The sequence below is a fragment of the Acinonyx jubatus genome, chromosome D4 (genome assembly GCF_027475565.1).
Source record: "Acinonyx jubatus isolate Ajub_Pintada_27869175 chromosome D4, VMU_Ajub_asm_v1.0, whole genome shotgun sequence".
Lineage (NCBI taxonomy): Eukaryota > Metazoa > Chordata > Mammalia > Carnivora > Felidae > Acinonyx > Acinonyx jubatus.
In genome coordinates, this window is record NC_069391.1 from 13,398,079 (window position 1) to 13,422,767 (window position 24,689).

Sequence of the window (24,689 nt, forward strand, 5' to 3'; positions counted from 1 at the left end):
CCACTGAGGGGGTAGGCTCCATCTCAGGTGTCTCCCATGGGATGTTAGGCAGCCAAGCTTGCTTTCCTGTGGGGAGTTCGGCAACAGCCACACAAGCCACCCCACACCTGCTACACAAACAGCCTCCAAGAAGCTGGGGGCTCCCTTGGCTCCAAGAGCCCCCAAGGCTTGACCAGTTTTCAAGGCCTGCCTGTGCTAAAAGATGGGAGGATATGGAGCACCAGAGGAAAAAGGTGGTCAGGAGGAATGTCCTATAGCCTTGGCAGAGCATATGACCACTATTTGTAAGGGGCAGTGAGAGACCCGGTGCCCTACACCCCACCATCACCTCCTCACCCACAGGGTTAGTCAGTAAGGATGGTCTCACTGCCGGGAGTCAGGGTGGGGGGGAGGTGGAGTGTTGCAGGCCTGGGATGCAATTCTGGTGGTGTTACTTAGCAACTATAACCTCTGGACAAGACCTATCACTTTTCTGGGCCTCAGTTTCTCCAGGTGTAAAACAAGGAAATACTCTATCCCCTGCAGGTAGCAGATGTAACACTGATTAACCAGATGCAGAGGAAGCATTTAACAAAACAACCCAGCAGCCCAAGGACACAAATATCTGAGTGTCATTGATTCATTCAACATATACTGAGAACCCACCTGAGGACCATTAGAACTTAGGTTGTCCCCAACCCTAGGGTCCCTCCCCCAAGCCAAACACCTTCTAAACTCCCCGCACAGCCAGCCAAACCTTGGGGGAGGTCAAGGTCTTGGCTACCAAAATGCCCTGAAAAAGATCTCAAACTTCTCTGGAAGCCAAACCACAAAGGAGCCTTCCAGAGCAAAGCTATCAGTATAAATGAACCCTAGCTGTGCTCTGGGAAAAGTGAAAAGACCCTCTAAGTAAACCTAGCTCTACAATGTTCTTCTCTAGGGGCCTTGGACCCAGAGACAGACCGAATAGGGAGAGGGGGAAGAAAAGGGACAGGCGGTCCCACAGGCTAGGAAAAAATGAGCCACTACAGGGCAGTTAGGGAGCCCTGCAGAGAGAGGGAGAAGGAAAAGCCCAGAGAACCGCTAAAGAGCATTTCAGGGGGCCCCTCCAGCCCTCTGCATCAGCCTCCAAGGATTCTGCTTATAGGATTCGATGGGAGCTCCAGCCACTGGTAAACCCAACAAAGAAGGAACGTCTGAGCCACCACCTGATCCTCCCCTGCTTCCCAGGGACTGGGCGGTTCTTCCTGCCCTTTCCTAACACACCTGTCCTATCCCAGTGGTTCTCCCCATGGTCCCGAGGGCCTTCATGGGGCCGAGGCCAGGCACGGTTTCCATCCTCTCCTTGCTGACAGAGGACAGCCCACACCCTCCCTGAAACCCAGGTCACCAGAGCCTCCCTGCCACACTGAGGTTCTCCCAACTCCCTTCCTGCCACCTCACGCCCTTTCCTCCAGGGGCTGGAATTGCTCTCCAAGGGGGCACTCTCCTTTAGGAGGACACTTTGCTTTGGTGGTTTCATCTCCTTTGCTTTCACCTACTCTAGTGTGCTCAAAGGCCCCTCTAAGATCCTATCCCCAGCCCTCCCGTCCTTTGAGCTCCAGACTCACACATCTGCACGCTGGGCTGACATCTCCTCTTGGACGCCTCATAGAAGCTCCAGCCTGAAATGTCCCAAGTGGAGTCTCAGGAGCCTCAAAAGCCAGAAGCCCTCCCTTTCCCTGGCCTTCAGGATCCAATCCATCAGCAAATCCTATTGCTACCACCTCTAAAGTCTCCCTTGCCTGCCCCAGCCAGGAGCCTCACCGCCCCCCCACCCCCCACCCCCCCTGGCCCCTGCTCCCTACCAGGGAGCCAGACGGATGATTTAGAAACGCAAATCACAAATCGGATTATTTAACGCCTGGGCTAGAAACCCTTCCAGCCCTCCCTCCAGCACTCGGAATAAATCCACACTCTTCCCCAGGTGGAGGAAGGCAGGTGCCTACTCTGACCTCATCCATCAAACCCAACCCCCGCCCCCCTCCCTTGCAGCCTCTGCTTTCCCGCCTTGGGGACTTTGTACTTGCCTCTCCCTTGGTGGGAGGTCTTGTTCCTCCCCTGTCTGGGAAAGGCTGCTCCTGGAACTCAGTTATTCCCCAAGAGCCCGTCTATCACAGGTCCTGCCCCACCCCCATCACTCCCCACTGAAACACTTGTTTCCTTCATAGCATTCTGCTCATTCAGCCAGCAAATATTTATTTAGCGCAAACTATGTGCCAGGCACTATTTTAGGCACTGGGAATCCAGGTGCTGAACAAAGCAGACAAAAATCCCTGACTTACATTTCAGTAGGGCAACTTCACCCAATCTGGAATTACATTGTTTCTCCACTTATTTATGATCGTCTGTCTCTCCAGCACAGCCACAGGCGGGGTCTTGAATTTCTGCATCCTAAGGGAGACTCTGGAGAGCCCCTCCCTCTCCTGGTGTGAGAGCTCAGGAAGAATGTGTGAAATCAAGAACAAGGCAGCAAAAGAACCAAATCCAGAAAGACCAAGAAGTCAAGCCTTTACTGTCTCCTAGGGCAGATGCCTCTCACTGCCCGAGGGTTCTCAGGCTTCTACAACTCCCCCCACCTTCCCCGCCCCCCTCCCCCCCCCCCCCCAGCCCTTCTGGGGGACAGACAGCAGGCACAAATGGCAGCTTTGGTTAACTGCTGGAAAACAGAGGGATGATTACAGGTCTGCGCAGTCAGGGAAGGCTTCTTGAAGAGGAAATCTGAACAAGGCCAAACCCCCCACCCTTCCAAATCTAGAGAGAGGAAGGAAAACAGATTTGTGTTTTAGGGCTCTGATGTTCTTTGCGCTAGTAGGAAAAAAGAAAAAAAAACCTGCTCCAAAAAAAACCCTTTACTTTTTATTAGTGTCTGGATCAATAAAAGTTTTAGGAGTAAAGCTTCTCTCCTGCAATACTAACTGCCAGAGACACAGGCTAGGATTATTAAATCTGTCTCTAAGAGGCAGTGCTTTGCCCTTTTCCTCACCTGTGCGAGGAGCCCCAGGCTAAGAGAACAGAAGCCCGAGGGTCCTCATTGGCTCCTCACTGGGCAGCTTGGGGTCAAAGCCCACCTCACCAACCCTGCCAGGTCCCTAGGCCCGGATCACCTTCCAGACACCCCACAGCCTAGACTGTTTTGGCCTCCTTGGTCCTATGTTCCTGGGCCTCTCGCTACCCTGCCACAAAGACTTGAAGTTCCCTCAGAAGAGGGCCTGATTCCCAGAAGAGAGCAGCCAGCCTAGCAACCCCGGCGGCACCTTCACTCTTCCCAAGCCCCGAGAGGTTCTCCCATTCAGTCCCCAAGGACCAGCACGAGAAGGGGCCTGGGCTAGCTGTTACAGTAGACCTCCTCAGAGCACCCAGGAGAGCCTGGCCTGAGGGCAGATGGGGTCCCGGAGCTGGGCCTCTTTGGAGCAACAGCCCCACACCCTCCAGCCAGAGCCACACCCACCCACCAGGGAGGAAGTTTCCTGTGCCCCCTTCCTCCCACTGAGCCCACCACAGACCTTAGCAGTGGAAGCGCAGGCCTCTCAAATGACCCCGGTCTGGACACTAGGGGCCTGGGAGCCAGATCTGGTTTTCGAGGATGGCCGGGTCTCCACAGAGCAGGTGCTCTGGCCCGGCCCAGAATCCTGCCAAGGTTGTCACCAAGGAGTCCGAGGCCACAGAGGCCCATTCCCGAAAACAGTGTGCAGCCGGGTGCCTCTCCCAGCAGGATCAGGGGACCTCTCAGCTCGGGCCAGCATCTAAGAGGTGTGTTCAGGTGTGCTTCCCCTTCCCGCAAAGCACATGCTGAATCTGTCTTCCAAGTTGAAATTTCAAAAATTACTTAAAAAAAAAAAACAACGGTGACAACATCTAGAGATTTCCGGGTTCTCCAGGGAACAAGTGGAAAATTACAGTCTTCCATACATGTAACCACATGGCACAACCTCCAGGTACAAGAAATCTAGAAAGACTCCAGAAAGCCAACAGTTGCTTCCAGCCACAGGCAAGTCTTCCGGAGCACCAGGGCAGAGTGCAGACCTGGCATCAAGCTCCGGGTCCAGGAAGCTGGAGGAGCCTCAGCCAGAGAGGTCCCTTGCAGGCTCCTCCCATACAGTGCTGACTCCGCCCAACGCACTATCCTGCCCCAGTCCCGCCTCTGGGCCTTTGCACTTGCTATTCCCTCTGGCTCTGGGCAAGGCTGGTTTCGCCTCATTCCGGTCTCATATCAAGTCTCCTATCAAGTATCCTAGAAGAGGCCATCCCTGGCCCCTCCAGCTAAAGGAGTAACTTCCACCCCCACCCCCAAGTTACCACCCAGCTTCGTTTTTCCTGATCTGAAATCATCATGTTTGGCCCCCCTCTTTCTTCCACCGTTAAGAATGTCAGGTCTGTAAGAACAGGGACCTGTTCACCCTGGTAAGCCCGGAACACCTCGGATCAGTGTGTGCTGAATGAATATCTTTCAGTATCTTTCTGCAGCAGGCCAGCCACAGCTTTGCAAGTCTTGTGGGGTAACTTGGGGGGCGCGCCAAGTGCCGATCCACCAGCGAGCGGCTCCCGGCGCATTCCAATGGGCGGCGCCACGCCCCACTCCCCAGGCCGGAAGCGGTCGGCCGGGAGCCCGCCCGCAGGGAGCCGCACGCCCCGCCCCTCCCAGGCCCCGCCCCTCTCAGGCCCAGCGTCAGGGGCCGGTCCGAGCGGCCAGCTGCCCCAGGCTGCAGCCACCTTCCGCTGCTTTCCAGCCGCCCCCCCGCCCCCGCCGCCACCGCGGAGGCCACACCCAGGTTCCTCCGCTCCGAGCGGCAGCCCGGCCCCCCCCAAACCCCTCCCACCACGCACTTCCATTGAAACATTTTTAAAGTGTGAACAAAGGCGGAGGTGCAGGCAAGGCAAGGGATTTGCCTACCCAAATCACCCGAGCAGAAGAGCCGAGAGGAAGCAGGCCTTGCTTGAACTCCGTCCTTGGTTCAAGTCCCCCCCCCCCCCCCCCCCCCCCCCCGGTTCCTCTCCTGTAGGAAAGCACCCATATCCTGAGTGGGACCAGCAGGGCAGGTGTAGGATTAACTGCCTGGAGGGAGGAGACACTCCGTGAGCAAGGTCAGTTGCCCAGGTTTGGGAAGACTGTGGGGGCAGACAGCCCCGGTCAGACCCGTGGGCCCAAGTGCCACCCCACCCGCTGGCCTGAAGATTCATCCTCAAGCCACCCTCACATAGCCCTCACTGAAACGCAAATCCCCCTGGGAAGGGCATCCCCAGCCAACCCAACATTTTTGCCTGGAGTCACCCCCTTTTCCATTCCACTTGAGAAGGCCACATATTGAGCCTCTCCCACACACAGGAAACACCTCCTCTTCCAGCCCCCCCCCCCCACCCGAAGCCTCCACGGGGCAGGGGGTGCTGCCGCCCAGCTTCCTGATACAATGAGATAATGGTACCCAATCCCTCCATGTAAATATGGAAAGAGAGGCTGGTGGGGGAAGAAAGCCCCAGCCTGGGGTCCTGCCTACTCCATGGCTTCTATATCCAGAGGCACCAGCGGCCCCAGTTGAGTCCACCGTGGTTTCGGCCTGCTCCAGTCCCTCCGCAAACAACTGAACTCCTATCAGGGGCCAGACTGCCCAGCACCTGTGTGCACGCAGGCAGGACTTGGGCCAGGACTGGGGAACCAAAGGCTGCTGAAGAGGTCTGACTGTGGCACCACAGCAGTGGGAAGCCCCAAACTGGGAAGTCTGTAACTCACTCTGTGCCCTGCTGTGTCCTCACTTGGGCTCAGCTCCCGCAGGGGATTCTGGCCACAGGTGAGCCAATGAGGCCTGCAGGTACCCACAGAGCCCAGGGGGCTCCTAGGCCGAGGGGCCCTTCCTTAAGCTCACAGCTTTCGTCTGAGTCTATCCAAAGTCTTCGTGAAAATTTCAAAATAGGAGAGAGGTGAGGCTGTAGTCACAAGAGAGGCCATATTCGGGCAGAAGAAGCCCCTTTGGCTCCCAGAGCAGCCAAGGCTACGGGAAGGAGGGACAGAGGACATCTCCCAAGCATCTCCTCTAGGGTGCAGGCCCTCAACAGACCTCCTGCTTGAACTCAATCTGGCTCAAACAGGCAAGGCCAATGATGTGACCACTTTACCGATGAAGCAGTCAAGTCCAGAGCAACTCGGCCACTTGCACAAGTTGACCCAGCTTCATCTGAAAGTAGATGTGCCTCGCCCCAGACAACCTGTTACCCATCCTGTCCTCTGACTCCATCTCCAATTCCAACACCTCTTCCTCACGGAGGCCTTCCCAGATTTCCCCCAGGCAGGAAGCTATCCTACCGGTTGCCCCACCTACTTCTAATATTTTGTTATGACAAAATAGGCCCCTGTGACAGGGGCTTCTCAGCACAACAGCCATCACAGAAGGGGGTCAAAAGCCAGAAAGAAATATAGCCTTTTCATAACATATATAACTGTCAAATCACAATGTCATACACCTGAAACCAATATAATATTATATGCCAACTATACTTCAGTTTAAAAAAAAAAAAAAAGGAAACAAGCCTGTATTTGCGGTCAGAATCCCATCAGGCTCCCACACTCACCAGCCGCTTTGATAAAGCTTCTTCCTCCATACCTTTCTAGCCTCAGCTCAGAGGACTGCATAACCTCTTGGAAGCTCCTTTCAGAGTCAACTTGAATGATACGTAAAAGCACAGAGCACACAGTGACTTGGGGGATTTCAGAGGCTGCCTGGATCCAGACCCTCCCGGTTCTAGCACCTCCAGTGAGCCAGGCCTTCCTAATCATTAGGTCCTACCTACCCATTGCACTGCACCTCCCCTTCATACTAGCAGCCAGCCTGGGGCTGGCCTTTTCTACTCGGCCCCATGCATGCCCTGCCCTTCCTCCAAGCTCCACCTTGGCTCCCGGGGCTCTCCTCCCCTCCAGCCCCTACTTCCCATTCTCATTCAACTTTCCAGACCTAGCTTAACTGCCCCCACCTCTGGAAAGCCTTTCCCAGGGTCCCCAGGAACAGGAAGTACAAAACCTCCCCCCTCCCTCTTCCGGAATTCCTGACCTGTCTCCTGCCCGTGCTCCACTGGGTCCTGCTGTGTGCCCTGGCAGGCCCCCTCCTTGGGGTCCATTCAGCTCTGGTTTTCCAAGTCCCGGGACTCAAATAAATGGGTGATGAACATGTACACCCTGCAGGCCAGTTTTCTCCCGAAAGCTCAGAGCTCAGATGTGGCATCACCTTTTAGAGCTAAAGATGTCTCACCAACTGGGCTAGGCTCTCTGGAGAACTCTGGAACCCTCCTCCCTCAAGGAGTTTCCCCTTTCCCGGTGTGCAAGAGCCAGCCCCAAGATTGTCAAGGAACACTTCCACACAGTGCTTATACATCCCCTTCGGGAGAGACGTGTTCACAACCCAGGAGGGAGGACCTTTCTTGTGGCCACTGCTCTCTTCTCTCCAGAGCCCATACAGATGATGGAGGCCCTTTCTGACCGGCCCAGAACTGGCTCAGCTAGAGGAGGGTGCTGATGTCACCCACTGCCTGAGGATGAGTCTGTGGGACAAAGGTGGGCACGGGACTGGAGACAGATGCCCTGCAGGAGAGTCGGCCCCAGGGACTGGCTGTTCATGGTCAAGAGCTGCTGAGACAACTGCCCTATTTTGCCGAAGGTGAAAAACAAACTTGGTAATAGACTAAGGGCCGCCTCTGGATAGCAGCTGCAATGCACACCAGCTGTTAATTTATGTGAGCACATCTATGCTTATGTGGTTTTACCATCACCGACAAACAAATGTGTCCTGGCACCTGCTATGTGCCAGGCCCGGTGCTAGGCTTTTTACATACATTATCTCGATTAATCCTCCAGAGAGCCATAAGCCGTGGGTAGCCACAGCGACATTTCACGAAAATGAGGCTGAAACACAGACAGGTTGGAAGAGCTGTCCAAGGTTACACAGCTTGTTAGTAGTGGGAGCTGGGATTCCAGGCCGCTCAATAATCTGGTCCCCCACCCCGTCTTTCTGGTCTAAGATGCCAGTGCTCACCATTCCAGAGCCTTGGTTCTCGGTCCCTCTCTCTGTGCTCCCTACTCACCTGGTTTTGCATGGGGAGGGGGGGCAGGGAGGGGAGGTAAATGTATAGTGTCAGCCCACAGCCACTCCCTCCCTCCTCTCCACCTGCTCACACACCTCCCATTAGGCCAGCTGGGCTCCCCACCTTCGCCACCTCCTCCCCCATTACTCCCATCTGCCAAGTCCCCGACCAGTGCCTTGTGGTGATGACTTCAGCTGGCAGAGAATCCTGGAAACTTTTCCTCCCCAGTGATGTTGACACATGTTCACTCAAAAATGCAATGTTCCCATCAAAGTATTTGGGGCGGGGGAGTTAATTCCCACCCATGTGAAGCCCCCTTGGGAAAACAGAAAGTAAATTTACTCGAACTTGCAATAAGACACAGTCAGCATTTCTTTCTTGGTTGTCACAGTGCCAAGTGCTGGGCAACACTCAGCATGGGGTTCCAGGGACTGAATGCTACCAAGGGGCAAGGGGGAGGGGTGGCTACAGTTTATGAGACTGGCTGCTAGACCCCTATCATGCAGTACTCTGGGGTCGACCGGTGGCCAGGTCCCCTCATCCCTAAGCCCTGCCCCCAAAGGCCCACGTTCCATTCACAGTGCTCCATCAACCAGGGCCTAGCTTCCACATCTCTGACTAGGTCACTCACTGCCCACTCCCCAAGTCCTGTCCCCACCCCACGACAGCAGGGCCCTGCCCTCGTGGCCATCACCCCATCACGTCTACACCAGTCCCAATGCCCGTGTTCACAGACCGGCCCTCTAGTTTCACCAAATCCCTAAAAGGTCAAGGAATTAAAACCCTCCCTGAACTATCCCCTCACCTACCACGTACCCCTGGGACCAGCAACACCCCCAGTTTCCAACACCAGGCACTGTGACCTGGGTGTCTTCCTGGGGGACAGCAGTGGCTGGCTAGGTACTAATTCATCCCAGCCCGGCCACTGGGCAACTAGAGGTACTGCCCTGTGAGGCCAGAGCAGGCTGAACTTGGGAAAGACCCAGCCCTCTGCCACAGAGAAGATGGACACAAGGAGAGGCCTGTAGACCGACCACATCCTGCCCACAATTCTCCACGTAAGGAGACAGCACTTCTGCAACAAGATGGCACCCATAGCCCATGCCAGGGTTCCCCGGAGCGCCGGTCTTAGATGTTCCCGGCTCCGAGAGGGTGCACAGAAGCATCTGCTTTGATTTCCACCCAATGTTTTCCAAGAGTCTATTACACGTATCTTTGTACAGAGCTGCCAGAGTCTGACGCTCCTAGCCTCTCTCCCAGGACACGTGTCAAAGCGAGGCATCACTGTCCCACTTTACAGATGAGAAAACAGGCCCGCCAGTCCAAGATCACACAGCTAGAACGTGTGTGACATCGGTATACGAGCAAGTGAACAAGACATGCCATCTCTGCCCCCAGGAAGCTGGCAGTCCAGCACAGGAGGGACAGAGACAGACACCAGCGCCACCAGCGCCAGACGAAAGCACACTCAGCCTGCAGGCCCAGAGGCAGCTGTGAGAGCATCGGATGCAGGCCCTGGCCCGACAGGGGACCTGTCTACAATGGCTGCAGGAACAGCACCTCCAGTTCGGGCGCAGGGAATCAGGAAAGGTTTCACGGAGAGGGTGTCCCAGCCCATCCACCTTCTGAGATTCGGGTCTCCTACCAAGCCCTGTGCCCGGCACACGGCACAAGGGAATGAGCGTGGCCAGGTTAACTGTCCACGTACCAGGTCACGTTCCCAGTACGACAGCCTGGCCCCGGGAGGCGTGTCGGGTACCCGCGCTGACGTAGGGATGAGGGGACGGATGTGCACAGCAGTCGAGCTTTCGCTCCAAACCACACCGGTAGTCAGGTCCCGGCAGACCCGACTCCAAGGCCCTCCTCTCCAACAAGCAGCTAATTTCTGCGGGGCTTCGTTTCCTTGTCCGTAGACACTCCGCTGTCAGGAGCACCTGTACTGCGGCTGGTTGCTGGACATTACACGCCCCGCGCCTGCAGCCTGGGCCGGGGAGGTGGTGCCCGCACGCCCCAGCCCCTGCTCCGGCAGCCTGTTGGGCGAATGGGGTGTTCCTCTTCCCGAGCCACGCGTGCTGGGGGGTGGCCACCGACACGGAGTTATAATTGGTGAGCCTGGCGGCACACAGCCCAGCAACACACCCGGCGGGTGATGGCGTTGCAGGGGAAATAGCTGAGCACAGCAAATACAGCCGTTGACCCAATTCAGTTCCGTTCGGTCTTCGAGAAAATAATTGAGTTTAAATGAATAGGTTTCCCGTGTCCCCTCCGGCCTCAGGAAGGGTGGAAAGGGAGAAGGGGAGACAGGACAGTTCCCCAGGCTCACTGTTGGTTATTTTTGAGTCATTAGGCCCGTGAAAGTTTCCTTTCTTTCCACGGTGGCCAGCGGGGCTCAAACATGTCTGGTGGGCAGTGAGGCAGAGTGAAAACTACGCCAGGTGGGCGGTGAGGACAAAGTGCAAGGCTTGGCCTTACCAACACCACCTTTGTGGAGGGGCCCAGTGGTCCCCTTGGGCCCCAGGCTCAGTCTATACAAAGGGAACAATACCCCCACGCCCCGGGACGCATACCTCCCAGGGTCACTGGGAAGAGCTCAGGCAGGCTAAGCCAACTTGAAGGTCTTGCAGGGACTAAACGAGTCTGGGGTGATTTGCAGTGGCCGGTTCCCTGCCCTTCAGGAGTACAAGCCCAATGCCACCACACCTGTTCATTCGGGAAAAGCCAGAAATCCAGATTTCTCAGGACAATGTTCCATGGGTGTTGAATGACTTATTGGTAACCCATTCTTAAAAAGACACCAAAACACCTTTGCGCCCTCTCAGACCCAGTGAAACCTGCCTGTGGGCTATGTGTGGCCACGAGCCACCTGTGTGCCACCTCCGATTTAATGACAACTAGCGTACAGCAATTTATGATGTGCTTGGTGCCCTCCTACCTGTTTGCTGCCTTATAATTTTCTTTGGCTGTGAGGCCAAGCCCAGCACTGCTAGAGTGGGAGAGGCAAGAGACGCCCTCCCCTCAAGGTGGGACTCTTGAGACCCCAGGGAAGGATGAGGAGGGGCTGCTCCCCCTCTGCTATGGGAAGATGGGTGGATGGGCTGGGACTGGTTTCATCCTAGAAATGAGGGGCCCTGGTCTCACCTCCTTTGCTGCCCTCGATTCCCCGTTAGGGTCTCAGCTTCCTCTTCAGCCAAAAGGGAGTTTCTTTCCCTTTTATGTTTATTTTTGAGAGAGAGAGAGAGAGAGACAGAGAGAGACAGACCAAGGGAGGGGCAGAGAGAGGGAGACACAGAATCTGAGCTCTCAGCACAGAGCCCGATGTGGGGCTCGAATCCACAAACTGAGAGATCATGACCTGAGCTAAAGTCAGACGCTTCACTGATGGAGCCACCCGGGAGCCCCAAAAGAAAGTTTCTGAGAGGACCAAATAAGAAAGGGAAAGCTGCGAGAGAAAAAGTGAGCATGTGTGTCCGGGATCCGCAGAGAAGCAGTGCCACACGCAGAGTGGAAAGAGTGAATCAGCAAGACCTCGGGTCATTTCGCCAACTGCCAGCTCTTGGCTGTGTGGGCCTAGGGAAGTTACCTAACCTCTCTGTACCTCGGTCTCTTCCTCCGTACACCGGATATAAGACGCTTTGGCACACAAGGCTGTTGTGACGATGAGAGGACATGATCGCTGTCAAATGACTGGTAAGATGCCTGGCACACAGCAAGGGATCAAAAAATGATAGGCATTATTATTATTGTTATTGTTATCTTCGGTGAAAAGCATGCCAGAGAATTCCGTGTGATTACAATAATGTAGCACAACCAGGCAAACTTGTTGTTAACAGATGAGGCCACCTATAATTAGCACAATCATTACGTATGCAAATGGAGCAGCTTAGATGCTGGAAAAGGGTGTTCTTTGAAGTGTGTTTAAATAACCCCTCTCCTCTGGCTGCCTGCCCTCCCCAAATCTTGTTTACACTATTAATTTCATTAGCAAACATTTTCTTCATAAAGCAAGACGGATTTCCAAACCAGTATATATATATTCAAATCGAGGAGGTTTTAAACCATTTGAACCCCTGCCCATCTGACGTGGGGGCTCTCCCTGGAGGGAGAATTGTTTGCAGTGGGGGGTGGGGGAGCGCCTCAGTCAGATGCAGGCCAGGGGGCTGCCAGTTACTGCCTCCCCAGCCTCTTCCCTGCTTCCCCTGCCCCCCCACCCCCACCCCAGCAAGTCAGGCCAGAGAGCTCCACCAGTGAGCATGCAGAGCTGGGAGAGGAGAGGGGGTATTGGAGGGGTGTTCCTGGTGCGGAGCAGGAGCCGCACTGGAGGAGAGGTATTCAGCAGCTTTAATATGACTGGTGAGTTCCTGGGAGCCGGGGCATGTGGTATCAGGCATACCATAATACCCCTTTACAACCAAAAAAGCCAAGTCTCAAAGAAATTTGAGGAAGGACTTTGTCCAAAGACACATAAATAGTAAGTTGTAGAACTAGACTCAACTTGGTTTGGCCTACTACCTCTGGAGTCTGCTCTTCTGGCTTTGCGCTCAAAGTGCACTTAGCACAGGTCCCTACCTGGAGAGGACAGAGTCAGTTAATAATCCGAAATTGATCCCAGAGCCTTTGCACTGGGAGGGATCATCAGAGACTGACCTGAGTTTTGAGCTGAAGATACTGAGGCTCAGAGAGGTCTCGTCTGTCCCATTGGCAGAAAGCAGAACCTGGGACCCAGGGCCGCATGCCCTAGGCTTCCTGCTTTTGCGTTCAGATCTTTAAACACAAGACAATTCAACAGTCTTCCTCCCCATGAATAGCTGGGTCAGTGTCTTAACCATCCCTGTATCCCCTGGGCCCAACAAGACCCAAGCAGACAAAAGATGCTCAGGAAATGTGTGCTAAACAGTCTTCTTACCAAAAGAGACAATGCTTAACAGCTGGAACAGTGAGGCCAAGCAAAGGAGATGAGCAGTGGCTCAGGGACAAGGGCTAGGGCATCCATCCTCTGTGGGAGAGTTACACACAAAGCCGGACAACTTGGCCACCCTCAGCCTGGGAAAGGCCCCCCTTCAAAGCTTGTGTCCGCTGAAGCCTGCTCCAGGGGCAGGCGGTGAGCTGCCTGGGGAAATGAAGAGAAGTCCTAACAGGTATGTCAGCCCCTCCCTGCCCCGGCTGGCTCTGACCCCCATCCATCTTTTCCTCACTCCCTCCTTGGCCCCAGAAATTGAGTCTGGGAGAGAGGGAGCTACTTGCCTGAGGCCGGCAGTGGTAGAGCCCGGGACCCAGACTTCTTTGCTCCTTCAACCAGGCCCTCTTGTCACCCCTCCCCACGTGCCACATCTGGCCCTAGGAAACCTAAGGGGGCCTTGATAAGGATAGCGAAGATAATCACCCTCACCCTTGCCCCTACCCCCACGGCCACCTCTGCCAGCAGCTAAGGCAGACTGGGCCCCTCCTATGTGTGGATGCTCTGCCGGGCCCCTCCCCCCTTTAAAGACAAATAATCCTCACAAATATCCTGGAAGTAGGTACAATTATCGTCCGCATTAACAGACACGGAACACTATAGCTCAAACAGGGCAGGCAACCTGCTCGAGGCCGCACGGCAGTGAAGTGGGGCAGTGAGACTCGATGCCAGGCAGTCCGACCTACAGCAGAGGCCTGAGCGATTAATGGCTCCGCTCCGAGATGGGGCCCAGGGAACCCCCAGATAGGGAGCTGGTGGGGCGGCATCAGTGTTCTGGCACCACAGCCTGCAGGGGTCATTCCCTTACCTCCAGGCATAAACATAGGGTAAGGATGCGCTTTCTGGGACTGAAGCCCTGGGGACTTCCAGAGCTGCTCAGGTCCGGCCAAAAGATTTTCCGGGCATCACCCTAAATCCTGACTTCCCGCCATTTCCAGTTCCCAGTCCACCAGTATTCCAGGGGTGGGGACTGGAGTTCCAGGCGGTGTGGGGGAGGGGAGGATACAGGGGAAACAAGTGTGAGCTCCTCCCCCTCTTCCTCCTCCTCCTCCCACACAGCCAGGGAGCTGAGAATCTGACCAGGCCCCAGCCCCTCCGAAAATCCTTCCAGCTACAGGATCGAGTCCAAACCCTGCCTGCCTTCCCACCCTCTTCCACTCAAACCCCTGCTACTGCCCAGCCCAACACATGGCGGCCCGCGACACCCAGACGCCAGGCCCCCCAGCAAGCCCTTCCCTTACCCTCTGCAGGGAGACCTTCCACCAGCCTTCACCTTCCCCCCGTGGCGCAAACAACTCTGTGGAGCCTTCTGTGAGCCCCAGTGGGGTCCCCAGTCCCTTCTCTGTCCCACGTGGCCCCTCTAATGCAGGGTCTGCCTCCTCCAACCAGTAGGAACCCTGGAGGGCAGAGCCTGGGTGTGACCGTGCACAACACAGTGCGTGTGCTGGCCTGGCCGGCTGGAATTTACTGCACTGGGCTCCCCAGGGTCAATGAGGCCGGATCTGAGGGTGACCAGTGGAAGGCTGGCCTGACCATAAGCCACCGACCCAGATCGGGTTAGGGCCTGCCGACTGGCTGGCTCTCCTAACCTGGCTCATCAGGGGAGTATGGGCAGTGCAGGCCCAATCTTTCCATGGATGCCTGACAATGGTTGTGTCGAGAATCACAGGAGATGAAGTCACTGCTCCCAGAAATAGGCTGATTGAGAAGACGTGACAACAACGCAAACAGCAAGGCTGGAGTCTCTCTCCTTCTCTCACCATGTGTTTCTCTGCCCTGGGAAGCTGGGCCAGGCCTGAGCTCCTCTGGGAGACGAAGCGTGCCAGGAACCGGTGCCAACGCAAGGAGCCTCTGGGAGCCCTGGTGCCCAGGGCTGCTCTCTTCAGAGACTACCTTGCAGAGGCTTCCTGTCCTGGCCCTTGGTGAGGTGCCCGACCTGCCCTCTGGCCCTCTCAGGCTTCCTCTCACCAGTTTTCCTCACTCCCTCTTGTGTCCCACCCCTCATCTCTTCTTGGGGTACAGTCTCACCCACGGTTCTTGGTCCCTCACATTCCTGTCCTCTCCTGGAGGGCAGGCCTGCCTAGATTCCGGGGAGATGGGAGCTTCCACTGGCTAAGACAGGACTCTGGGCTACAGACACCTGGCTCAAATCCTGGCTTTCCTGGCTTTGTCATGTTGCAGCGGTGTGACCACAAGCTAGTCAATCCTTCTCTCTGAGCTTACCTTCCTTGTCTGTAAAAGCACACAGCAATGTGCCTACCTCATGGGGTAAGAGTACATGAAATACGTTGATCTGTCCATTCACCAACCTTGTGGCAGGAGGCCCTGTTCCAGGGATTGCAGACACATCGGGAATAAGACATCAACTTCCTGCTCCCCCGGGGCTTACAGTCTAGTGTGGGAGAAATACACAAATATACATATCTGCGTGATAATATCAGGCGAACTCCAGCTAGGAAGAAACACGCGGTAGGGTCCAGGCTAGAGGGGGAGAAGGAGGCTGCTTGACCTCATGGCTGGGTGAAGTGAGGGAGCAGGTCACAGACATCTAGGGAGTGACTGAAGACGCAGAGATCCTGGGCTGGGGTGCTTAAGGCTCAGGGGGCAGGGCAGGAGCTGCCCCTGCAGGGACAACAGGAAGGAGCCTGGAGTCCAGCGGGAAGGGCTGGGCCACACTGGGGGGACCGCACTCAAGGGGAGCAAAGCCTGCAGTAGACACTGGCCTAGGTGTGGGCTGCAGGGTCCTGGCACAAAGTGAGGCCTCACTTCACTCTTCTTGTTCCTATCCCCCCATCACCAGCAACACGCCCATCACCCTGACACTGGTGCCTAAGCCAAAAGGCTGTCAGGCAGACCTCCACACCTCATCTTACAGATGACCAAGTGCCCAGTGCCCTGCTCAACATCCCTGGAGCAGTGACAGGCAGGGCCAGCACTTGGCCCAGCCTGGGCCTTCTGGCCTAAGCAGACGGGTCTTCTCCATGTGACCTGCCCTTCCCCCACCCAGGGCCTCGCTGGGGGAAACAGGAGACTCCGCACCAAACAACACCTCACAGACTCCCCAGGTTCTCACTTGTTGAGAGAGAGGTACTCAGAGACCCATCAAATGATGGACCAGGACTGAGAAAAGCTCTTTTAGATCTTAGGTTATTCCACCTCCTCCAGAAGCTTCCCCGAGCCCAGGCAAACATTCCTCCCTGGGCCTGGCTATCCCCCAGCCCCCAAAAGTCCCTTAGGGCCAGGCTCCAGAGCCTCTACCTGGAGGCCCACCTGGGCCCAGAGGAAGCAGCCAAGTGACAGACCCCAGCTACACATGGTCTCAGTAAGGCTGCATACATCTCTCCCATCCCAGGCTGGGAGCTCCTCCAGAGCAGGCGGGGACCGCAGCTGACTCCTGTCCCTGTCCCCAGGGCTGGGCACAGGTGAGCAAAACCAGGAATGACTTGATCCTGAGGGTCCCCTGGGGAGTCCTGTCGGCATGAAAACCCTGTGACGGCCATGCAGCCCGTCTCTTTCCCTCTCTCACAGTCTGAGTTTGGGGCTCCCACTATGGCACCGCCTGAAAAGCCACCCCACCCCCAGAGGTGTGGGGCTGAAGGATGTGAATGCGGGGACAGGGGGGACGGGTCCTGCGGAGAACGCCCCCTCCCACCCAAGGGTTCTGGGCCAGAACAGCCAGCTTTCCCCTCCTCCCCTCTCCTTCCAAGGAGGAAGGATTACACTAGAAGACATGTTCTCAAGCACCTAGACACAGACAGTATTTATTTGCCACAAAAAACTCTGCAGAAGAAACCCCTGCCAACAGTCAGTAGTGGTTTTTGTGGGGTGGGGAGGTTCTATGGTAACAGTGGTATAGACAGAGAAATGTCACTTTTTGCTTTACACCGCCCCCCCCCCCCCCCGTATGGCTGGAATTTGGTACTCTGTGCTTATATTTTTAATTACCTTTATGCTGAAAAGAAGACTTAAAAGTAAAGTAAAATTAAGTAAACGAGAGGGCATTTGGTGAGGAATTCGGCAAGCACGGACACCTGTTCCTCCCAGAAGATGACTCCTTGCGTTTTGTCTCTTCTGCCTGGGCCCCACCCAGGCCAGCTGCAGCCAGCTGCCCCTCATGCTGAGGAAAGAGCGAGAGCAGGAGAAGGGGCTGGGAAAGCAGCCAGGAGCCCCTGGCCTCGGACACAGGCATCTAGGGATCACAGAGTCACCTCACCTCTTTCCCGATGGCCCCGCCCCTCTTTGCTTCCCACAGATGCTGGGGCTGGACCCTGCCACTGTCCCTGGGTTGTTGGTCTATTCCATCAGATCCCGGCCACATCAAGCCCCTGGGCTTCAGTCACCTGTGTTTCTCTGGCCCAAGATCCTGCACACAGCAGGCAGGGCTCAACGAAAGTTTGCTAGACAAATTGCCAGGACAATCTGAAGGACCCTTGAGGCAGGTGATCATTCAGAAAGAAATTAAAATATGGATTATGGAGGGAGTGGCAGCCAGGGCAGAGAAACAGAACAGTTATGCCTGCCGGCCTGAACAGGAAGACACCCAGACAGGCTTTGGCCCGAGCAGTTCAAACCCTTTGAAGAATGCAGGACCCCTGCAGCGGTGGGGGGAAGAGTGAGCCCCCTTCCGAGGGTTTAGAACTTCCTGTTCCTGAAGGAGCTACAGCCAGCAGGAGAGCGAATGTAAAGAGCAGGGGTAGGTCATATGCACACAGCGACACGCAGACAGATGGACTGCCCACCCAAAGCTGTGTAGTTACACCTTTGCTAAAGATCTGGATCCCATGTGTCCCGGGGCTCTTAAATATCTATGACCTTTCCTCCCCAAGCTCCTCCCTGACCCGGTGCCGGGCAGAAGCACCTGGCTAGGGACGGGGGACTCGGCTGCAGCAGGCTCAGGGTGGCCAGGGTCAGGCCCGCCACTTATCTGCTGCTCCAGGGCAGCATGGCACATGAACTAGGACTAGTCCCTCCCAAGGCAGGCATGGCTTCCACCATCAGGTGTGATGCTACCCATCCTGCCACCCCAGACCCCTCTGCTCTGCTCCCAGATCGTCCTGCAAACAGTCGTGCAGACTCACCCAGCCACACCCCTGCCCAGGTGGCCCCTTTTCCAGGAGGCCCTCCCTCCTCCCCTCTGCTCACCTGGGTTCTATCCAACACGAAGATAAAGGTCTCTAACTAAAGAGTATGGGATGTATTTGGTCAACATTCGTGTTTTGTTAGCCCACATAGCGTCTGACATTTTTAAGTTTTGAATCAATTGCCAACACGTAAAGATGTGAAATTTTAAAATGTCACCCAAAACGCTCTAGATTTCTGGCTTCTCTTATAAATCCAAAGACCCGGTGACGTGGTGCAGAGGCTGCGGTCCCCCCTTAGCAGGGCACACACTCCCCAGGTTGTCACAGTGCCCCTGCATCTGCGGATGGTCTCAGCCAGTGGTTCCTGTCCCGGCTGGCAGGACAGAGTCAGGACCCACAGCACATCTCTCCAGGGACTCGCTTTGCACCTGGCACACAAGGAGGGGGGCACACAGGCTTATCGTTTGTGGAATAATGAACAAAGACGCAATGCCTCACTGTGCCCAGGATTTCCTGGGCACGCTTCCTTGAAAGACCCCAAGCACTCCTGGGGTCCCCCTTCCCACAGCTGCGCACACATGGAATGGGGCACAGGAGTCAGCCTTGGGGGCTGTGTCCAGATTCTCCCACCAGTAAGCTGCGTCTTCTAGAGCCCAGTCAAAACAGAGCCGTGATCCCGGCATCTCCCCGCCTTCCGTAAAAGCGGCAGGATTCCAGGCCAGCCCACGGACACTGATCGCCAGGACTTTTGTTAACCTGAAAAGGAGAAATCCGGCAGCAAGAACTGACAAAGCCAAGGCTTCTTCAATGCCCGCCTGCAGGCGGCCTGCCCCCCTTTGAAGCCTGCAGCCAACTCTTCCCTTTTGCTGGGTTTCCAAGGTCAGAGTCACATTGGCAGGAAGGGTTCTCTTTGTTCTCCTGCCTCTGACTTACCCCAAACACAGTCACTGTCCCCGACAGCCAGGTCCTCAGCAGTGGCAGAGGGGCCCCTGTTCCTGCTGGGGTGGAGCAGTGAGATCGGGAGGGGCCCTGCTCCTGGGAGCCGGAGTCTCCCGGGGGCCTGCCTCCCCTGCCGGTCGGGAGCACCATCTCTGGCCCACGGTGCCAGTGCTCAGTTGAGGCTGGCAGCACAGAAAAGGCTGCCACCCCCCAGAGTCGGGGGAGTGGGCTCTGCCTGGCTCCGCCCCTCAATGGCTGCTGCTGTGACCTCAGGCTACTTGACTCCTCTCTGAGCTTCAGTTTCCTCATTTGGAAAATGGGGAAATGAATACCTGACCCAAGACAATGGACCTCCTAATAGGACCCAGAGGAGCTTTGTGAATCATGGAGTGCCAGGCCGAAGTAATCATTCCAGCGCCTGGTACAGCGCCCCGCATGCAGTAGGTGCTCAATCTATCTATCATTCATAGCGTGAGAGTTTTTTGGGCCCCTGTGCTAGGCCAGGCTGTGTGCAAGGTGCCAGAGGCCCAGAATGCACAGGAGGTCTGCCCCTCAATGGGGCACGCAGACAACTGTCAGACCCTGAGAAGTGCCAGGAAAGAAGGATCAGCATGCGGGGAGGCCTACAGGGGTGTCCTGGGCTCCCCAACGAGGCGGTGAGGGACCAGGTCTTACAAGAGCCCCACCTCTTGGCTTGTGGGCAGCAAAGGCCAGAGGTGGGGCTGCCCCACTACGGGCTGTCTGGCCCTCGACTCACTTCCCAACAGGCCTAGTTTAAAGAAGAGTTGCCAGGCTCACTTAGCGACCCAATTCTCTGAAGGTGCCCCCTGTGCATGTGCACATCTGTCCACCGTGTGTGCTGGGCAACTAATAGTGACACGACATCTCTGCGGACCAGACCCTGTGCCACACCTTTTACGTACACTCTCCCAGTGGCTCCCACACCTGGTTGGGGAGTAGTTAAAATAACAGACTCGTGGGCCCCACCCCTAGAGAGGTGGTGCTGCCCCCCATCCCCGGCAGGCAGCCGGCACCGGAGCCTGGAGAGTCAAGACGCCCACGGTTCCCATGTTGGCTCTGCCCCTTACTGGCCTGTGAAAGCTGGGTCCAGTCACCAAACCTCTGGACACTGGGTCTCCCCAGCTCGCAGGTCGCAGTGAGCATTTAAGAGACAAAGCACCTGGCACACAGCAGGCGTTCATCCTCGCACCGATCCTCCCCATCCTCCACTTACCTCAACCCCGTACACACAGGTCCGGGCCCAGCCCCTGCCCAGCCCACCTCTCCGTCTCTGAATCTCCTTACCTTCCACTCCCTAAGCTCCCAGACCTTTCTCACCTGCCAGAGCAGCCTCACACCCCGAGAGGACAGGAAGGTTCTAACATCTGACCCCTGGGCAGGTGCTCATGGGCTCCCTCTGCCTAACCACCCTTCTCCCCCCTTTGCTAACTGAGGAGCTGCTCCTCTTTCAAACCTCAATGCCTGTCACTTCTGTGAAGCCCTCCCAGATTCCTTCTAAGCAGGCCCAACTCCTGCTGGCCCCAAAGTGGAGAAGAGTGGAGAGAAGTTATGTGGGGCCACCAACTCCTTGTGACCCTGGGGCTGCTCTTTCCCTACTCTCGGCCTCAGCTTCCCCATCTGTGACAGGACCGCTGACTTCTCATTCTAAAGCCCTATGAATAAGCTTGTCACGTGCTCTATTGGAGGGGGGCAGCTCCAAGTTCACCCCAAGGTTCTGGAGGATTGTGAAGGAGATAGACTCCGCCTCGTTCTATTCAGAAGGGCAGGACAAGGACAGTTCAAGAGACCCAAGCCAGCACCCTCAGGAGGCCCCACTTGCAGAGTAGACCCAATAACAACAAAGCACAGAAATCAGGCACCATAAATGCAGACCAAAGTGAAATCTGCCTGACCCTGGGGCGGGGAATGAGGGCAGGCCTCAAGCAGAAGAAGCTAGGACTTAGACAGAAGGGTAGGATGGAAGTAGGAAGAGCAGGGGAAGAGAAGGCGGCCCTCCAGATAGGGGAGCAGCACGGTCACGGCTGACACGTCTCGAGTGTTGCCGCGCATATCTCAAGGTGCTCTGCTAAGCACTTAGCTACAAATCGCATTTATTCCTCTTGACATCCCTTTGAGACAGATATCGCCCTTATCCCCATTTTACAGAGTTAAGCAAGTTCCCTGAAGTCAGAGTTGATGAGAGGGGAGCTGGGATTTGAATCCAGGCATCCACCTGCGGAGTAAGTCTGTCTGCACAAGTAACATGAATAAACAGGGGCCACTGGGGCAGGGAGGCTCCGGGGAGTGCAGGTGCAGCCAGGATGACAGCCTAGGGACTCCCAAGAGACTTGTTAAGACCTGGAACTGGGGCTTTGTTTCCTTGCAGCCCGGTCTCGAACGGCACCCAACCAAGGCCGACACTGTCGAAATCTCGAAGGTGACCCCCACCCATGCCCGGCAGCGTGCAAGCCCGCAGGCAGAGTCCAAGGACCCCAGTCCTGCACTTCCTCTGCACCATCTGCCTAAAGGATGCGGGAAGAGAGCCTCTGCTGCTGCTAATGAGTGAGCGAGCGTGAGGAGCAGGGGAGGGGGAGGGCGAGTACAGCCAGTCAGCAGCCAGGGCTGTCAGCGGCCACACGACAGGCTGGCGCGGAGCTGTTGCCAGGGCAGCCCGGAGATTCTGCCTTCACAGGCAGAGTGATTTAGAACCCGTAGGTCTCTTCTGGGCCACCAGCTTGGCCAGCCGGGGGCTCCCCATCGAGTGCCCGGCCCTTCCAAAACCTCAGCATAACATGTCAGGGGCCCCCCCGTCGGGGGCTACCAGCATGAAAGGCCATCAAGACAGAGAGAATGGGCAGACATCACACGTCGGAAACAAGCCCCTTGTCACAACACAACCCAAACAAGGACCCTGGCTGGGGGCTTGAAGCTCCTGGGCCAGGAGTTCCAACAACCCAAGTTCATGTTGTAGGAGGCCCAGCCTGACCAGTGGCGGTGCCTGGCCCCTCTGCTGGGGAGCAGGCAGCTCGCGGGTCTGGAGGGAGGCAGGGCAAGGAAATGGGGTGGAGGAGGGAGAGCTGAGAGGAGAATGGAATGAGGGAGGCAGGACCCCGACTGGAGTCCCCCTCGGGCCTCCCTCCGTGGCCAGTATGTAGCTGCCACCCAGCGGCCAGAATAACTCCAGGTGGGGGGTAACCGTGCCTGGGAAGGGAACGTGATGTTCAATGCCGAATGCCCAGGCACCAGATAGCATGTCGCCCGTAGTGAAACACATTAAGGTAAATGGCTGACAGCCAGATAAATATGTGTGTGAAACTTCAGTGAATCTACCCAAAGGCAGGTTTGCAGACCCGTAATCAGGACCCCGGCGTGGTCGGGGGTGGCTGCAGGAAGCCTATCAACTAGCTTTCTGTACAACTGCGCCACAAAGGATGCCGTATTTCCTCTCGCTTAGAAATGTGTTTCCACTAGTGCAACGAGCGGCTTCAAGCGTGACTGGATAAAAAGAGCACAGGGCATCGCCGTCCTGTCTGTATCTGCCCTAACATTCAGGAAGGCTCAGCAAGCCAACCTTTCGCATGTGGCTGCTGGGGCTCCAGAATTCTTTTGCTCCTGAGTCCCACCACTCAATGGAAAGCCCTGGCCCCCGAGCCAATGAGGACGTCCCTGCCATGGGAACACTGTGGCCTCATCTGGGCGTGGATCTACGGCGCAAGGTGCTTCTCCAGGGCGGAAGGACAAAGCTGGGGGCTGCCGGGCTTACCAGAGGCGGTGGTGCTTTCTGAGGGCCTGTGCACAGGGCAAGGTGCTGTGTAAGACTCGCCTTCGATGAAACTCCCTTCCTGATCGTAGCTGGAGCCAAAGGACGTGGAGTCCCACCACTGCTAATGATTAGAGGCCACAGAGATTTACCTCAGGAACCTGACAACAGCTAAGTGGCCACCTTGACTTAGGAGGGAGAGAAGCAGGAACGACCAAGTGGAAATGTGTGGTGACCAATCGCCAGGCTTGCTGTTCAGCAGCCCAGGTTGCCCAGGATGGTCAAAGACCATGGTGGGAGCCATGGAACCAAGCTCAGGGGACAGTCCGTTGTCCGCCTGCAAACAACAGAAAATCTGAAAACAAGCAGGAACCCAGAGTGCTCAAGTGGGGGCAGGAATTAAGGGATGTTAGACTGGAATCCATCCATGGCCCGGGTGGAAGAAAAAGTGTGTGGGACAAGGCTTGATCAGGCTCCTTCAATTTCACCTCTGCCTGGGCTCAGTTTAGCCCGAGTCTGCCACCATGGAAGAACAGGGACTGCCTATAGGGAGACTCAAGATTTGGTACCCAGACTCAGAGCTGTTCAGGGACTCTGAAACACCACCATGAGTAGGTCTGGCCTGCCTGGTTTTCTGAGAAAGGGACTGGCTCCCCGAGAGGGAAGTCGGACCTCAGTGCACCAATTCTGGGATGCCACTGATAACTCCCTGTAGCAGCACAACGGGGTGCTGGATCCACACAGGGCTGGATCCCCTCCATACCCTCAGGGCAGCCTTGGACCTACCTGGAACCCCACAGGAGGTGTCCTGCTGTTTATCTGAAGAACTAAGCAGAATTCTTTTGGAAGTGGAAACTGAGCAGGACAAAGGGCCCTCAGCTGGGGCTCTTCACCCAGACCAAATAAACACTCGGCGTCTGCCAGGGGGGCTGTGGTTTATATTTGGAGAGGGGCAGGGAAGAGTCCATCCACTCTGAGTTTGGACTGAAAGTGGGCTTTCAGCCAACAGCAGTAGCCAAGCACCAGAGGCCGAGTTCCTGCCTCCTCTGGGGCTCAGCTGCCCACCTTGCTCTGCCCTACCAGTGTTCCTAGGGATGCAGTGAGGCCTGGTCCCCCAAGCTGGAACACCCAGTGGTACGTGCAGCCCTAAGGTTCCTCTGCAGCCTGATAACCTGGCACTGCACCCCGACCGTCCCTCAGAGGCACGAGACCATACCAGAGAGAGGAGAATACACAGCTACTAGCTAGAGGTCTCAATACTTCAGCAGGTCTCGGAATCATGCTGGGGCTTAGTTTCCTTAGCTCACTCCTCCCTTCCTTGGGGAGGCTGTCCTAACCACCTCCACCAGATCAAACCTCCTAGTTCCAGGCTCTCACCGCCCTCAGGACACACGCCCCAGCTGCAATTACATCTTTACCTGTGGGGCAGTTTCTTGCAGCCCGGCTCCTCCACCACGGGAGGGACGCTCAGCACCGCATCCCTGGGCGCCGCCTAGAATGCAGCGTAACTGAACACGATCCCCTTGCCTTGGGGCCAGGCCGTCGGAGCTCCCTGTCCCACCACAAACTCCAGACTTGACCCCCCGTAATTCCTGATTCCAACCCCTACAATACTGAAATCAGTGCCCTGCCCTAAAAGGACCCTCTTGGACCATCTACCACCTCGGGAGCCTCACAACGCTAATAGCTGCTTCTTGAGACTCAGCCTCGCACGGCTCTCCAGATTTCTCATAGTAACACCTTCTCGGAGTTTCGGAAGCAAACCAAAGTCATTTGCCAACTATTTTCTCCCATTAATCTCACAATGCATTTGCTATTTTCCCTCCATAATGACTCATTTAGCAGCAACAGAACAATTAGGCAGACCAGA

At 56.1% G+C, this 24,689-nt stretch overlaps 1 protein-coding gene across 10 annotated transcripts in view; it reads right to left on the reverse strand.

Moving 5' to 3' along the window:
* DAB2IP (DAB2 interacting protein) overlaps positions 1-24,689 on the reverse strand; it is a 186,933-nt gene that overhangs the window by 41,671 nt on the left and 120,573 nt on the right. Inside the window, exon 1 of one of the 10 annotated variants that reach the window (XM_053204685.1) lies at positions 3,525-4,563. The exons of the other annotated variants lie outside the window; for them this stretch is intronic. Within the exon in view, the coding sequence (XP_053060660.1) occupies positions 3,525-3,694 (170 nt within the window). The 5' untranslated portion in view covers positions 3,695-4,563. Of the gene's footprint in view, positions 1-3,524; positions 4,564-24,689 lie in introns of those variants that run through there. 10 annotated transcript variants of the gene reach the window in all.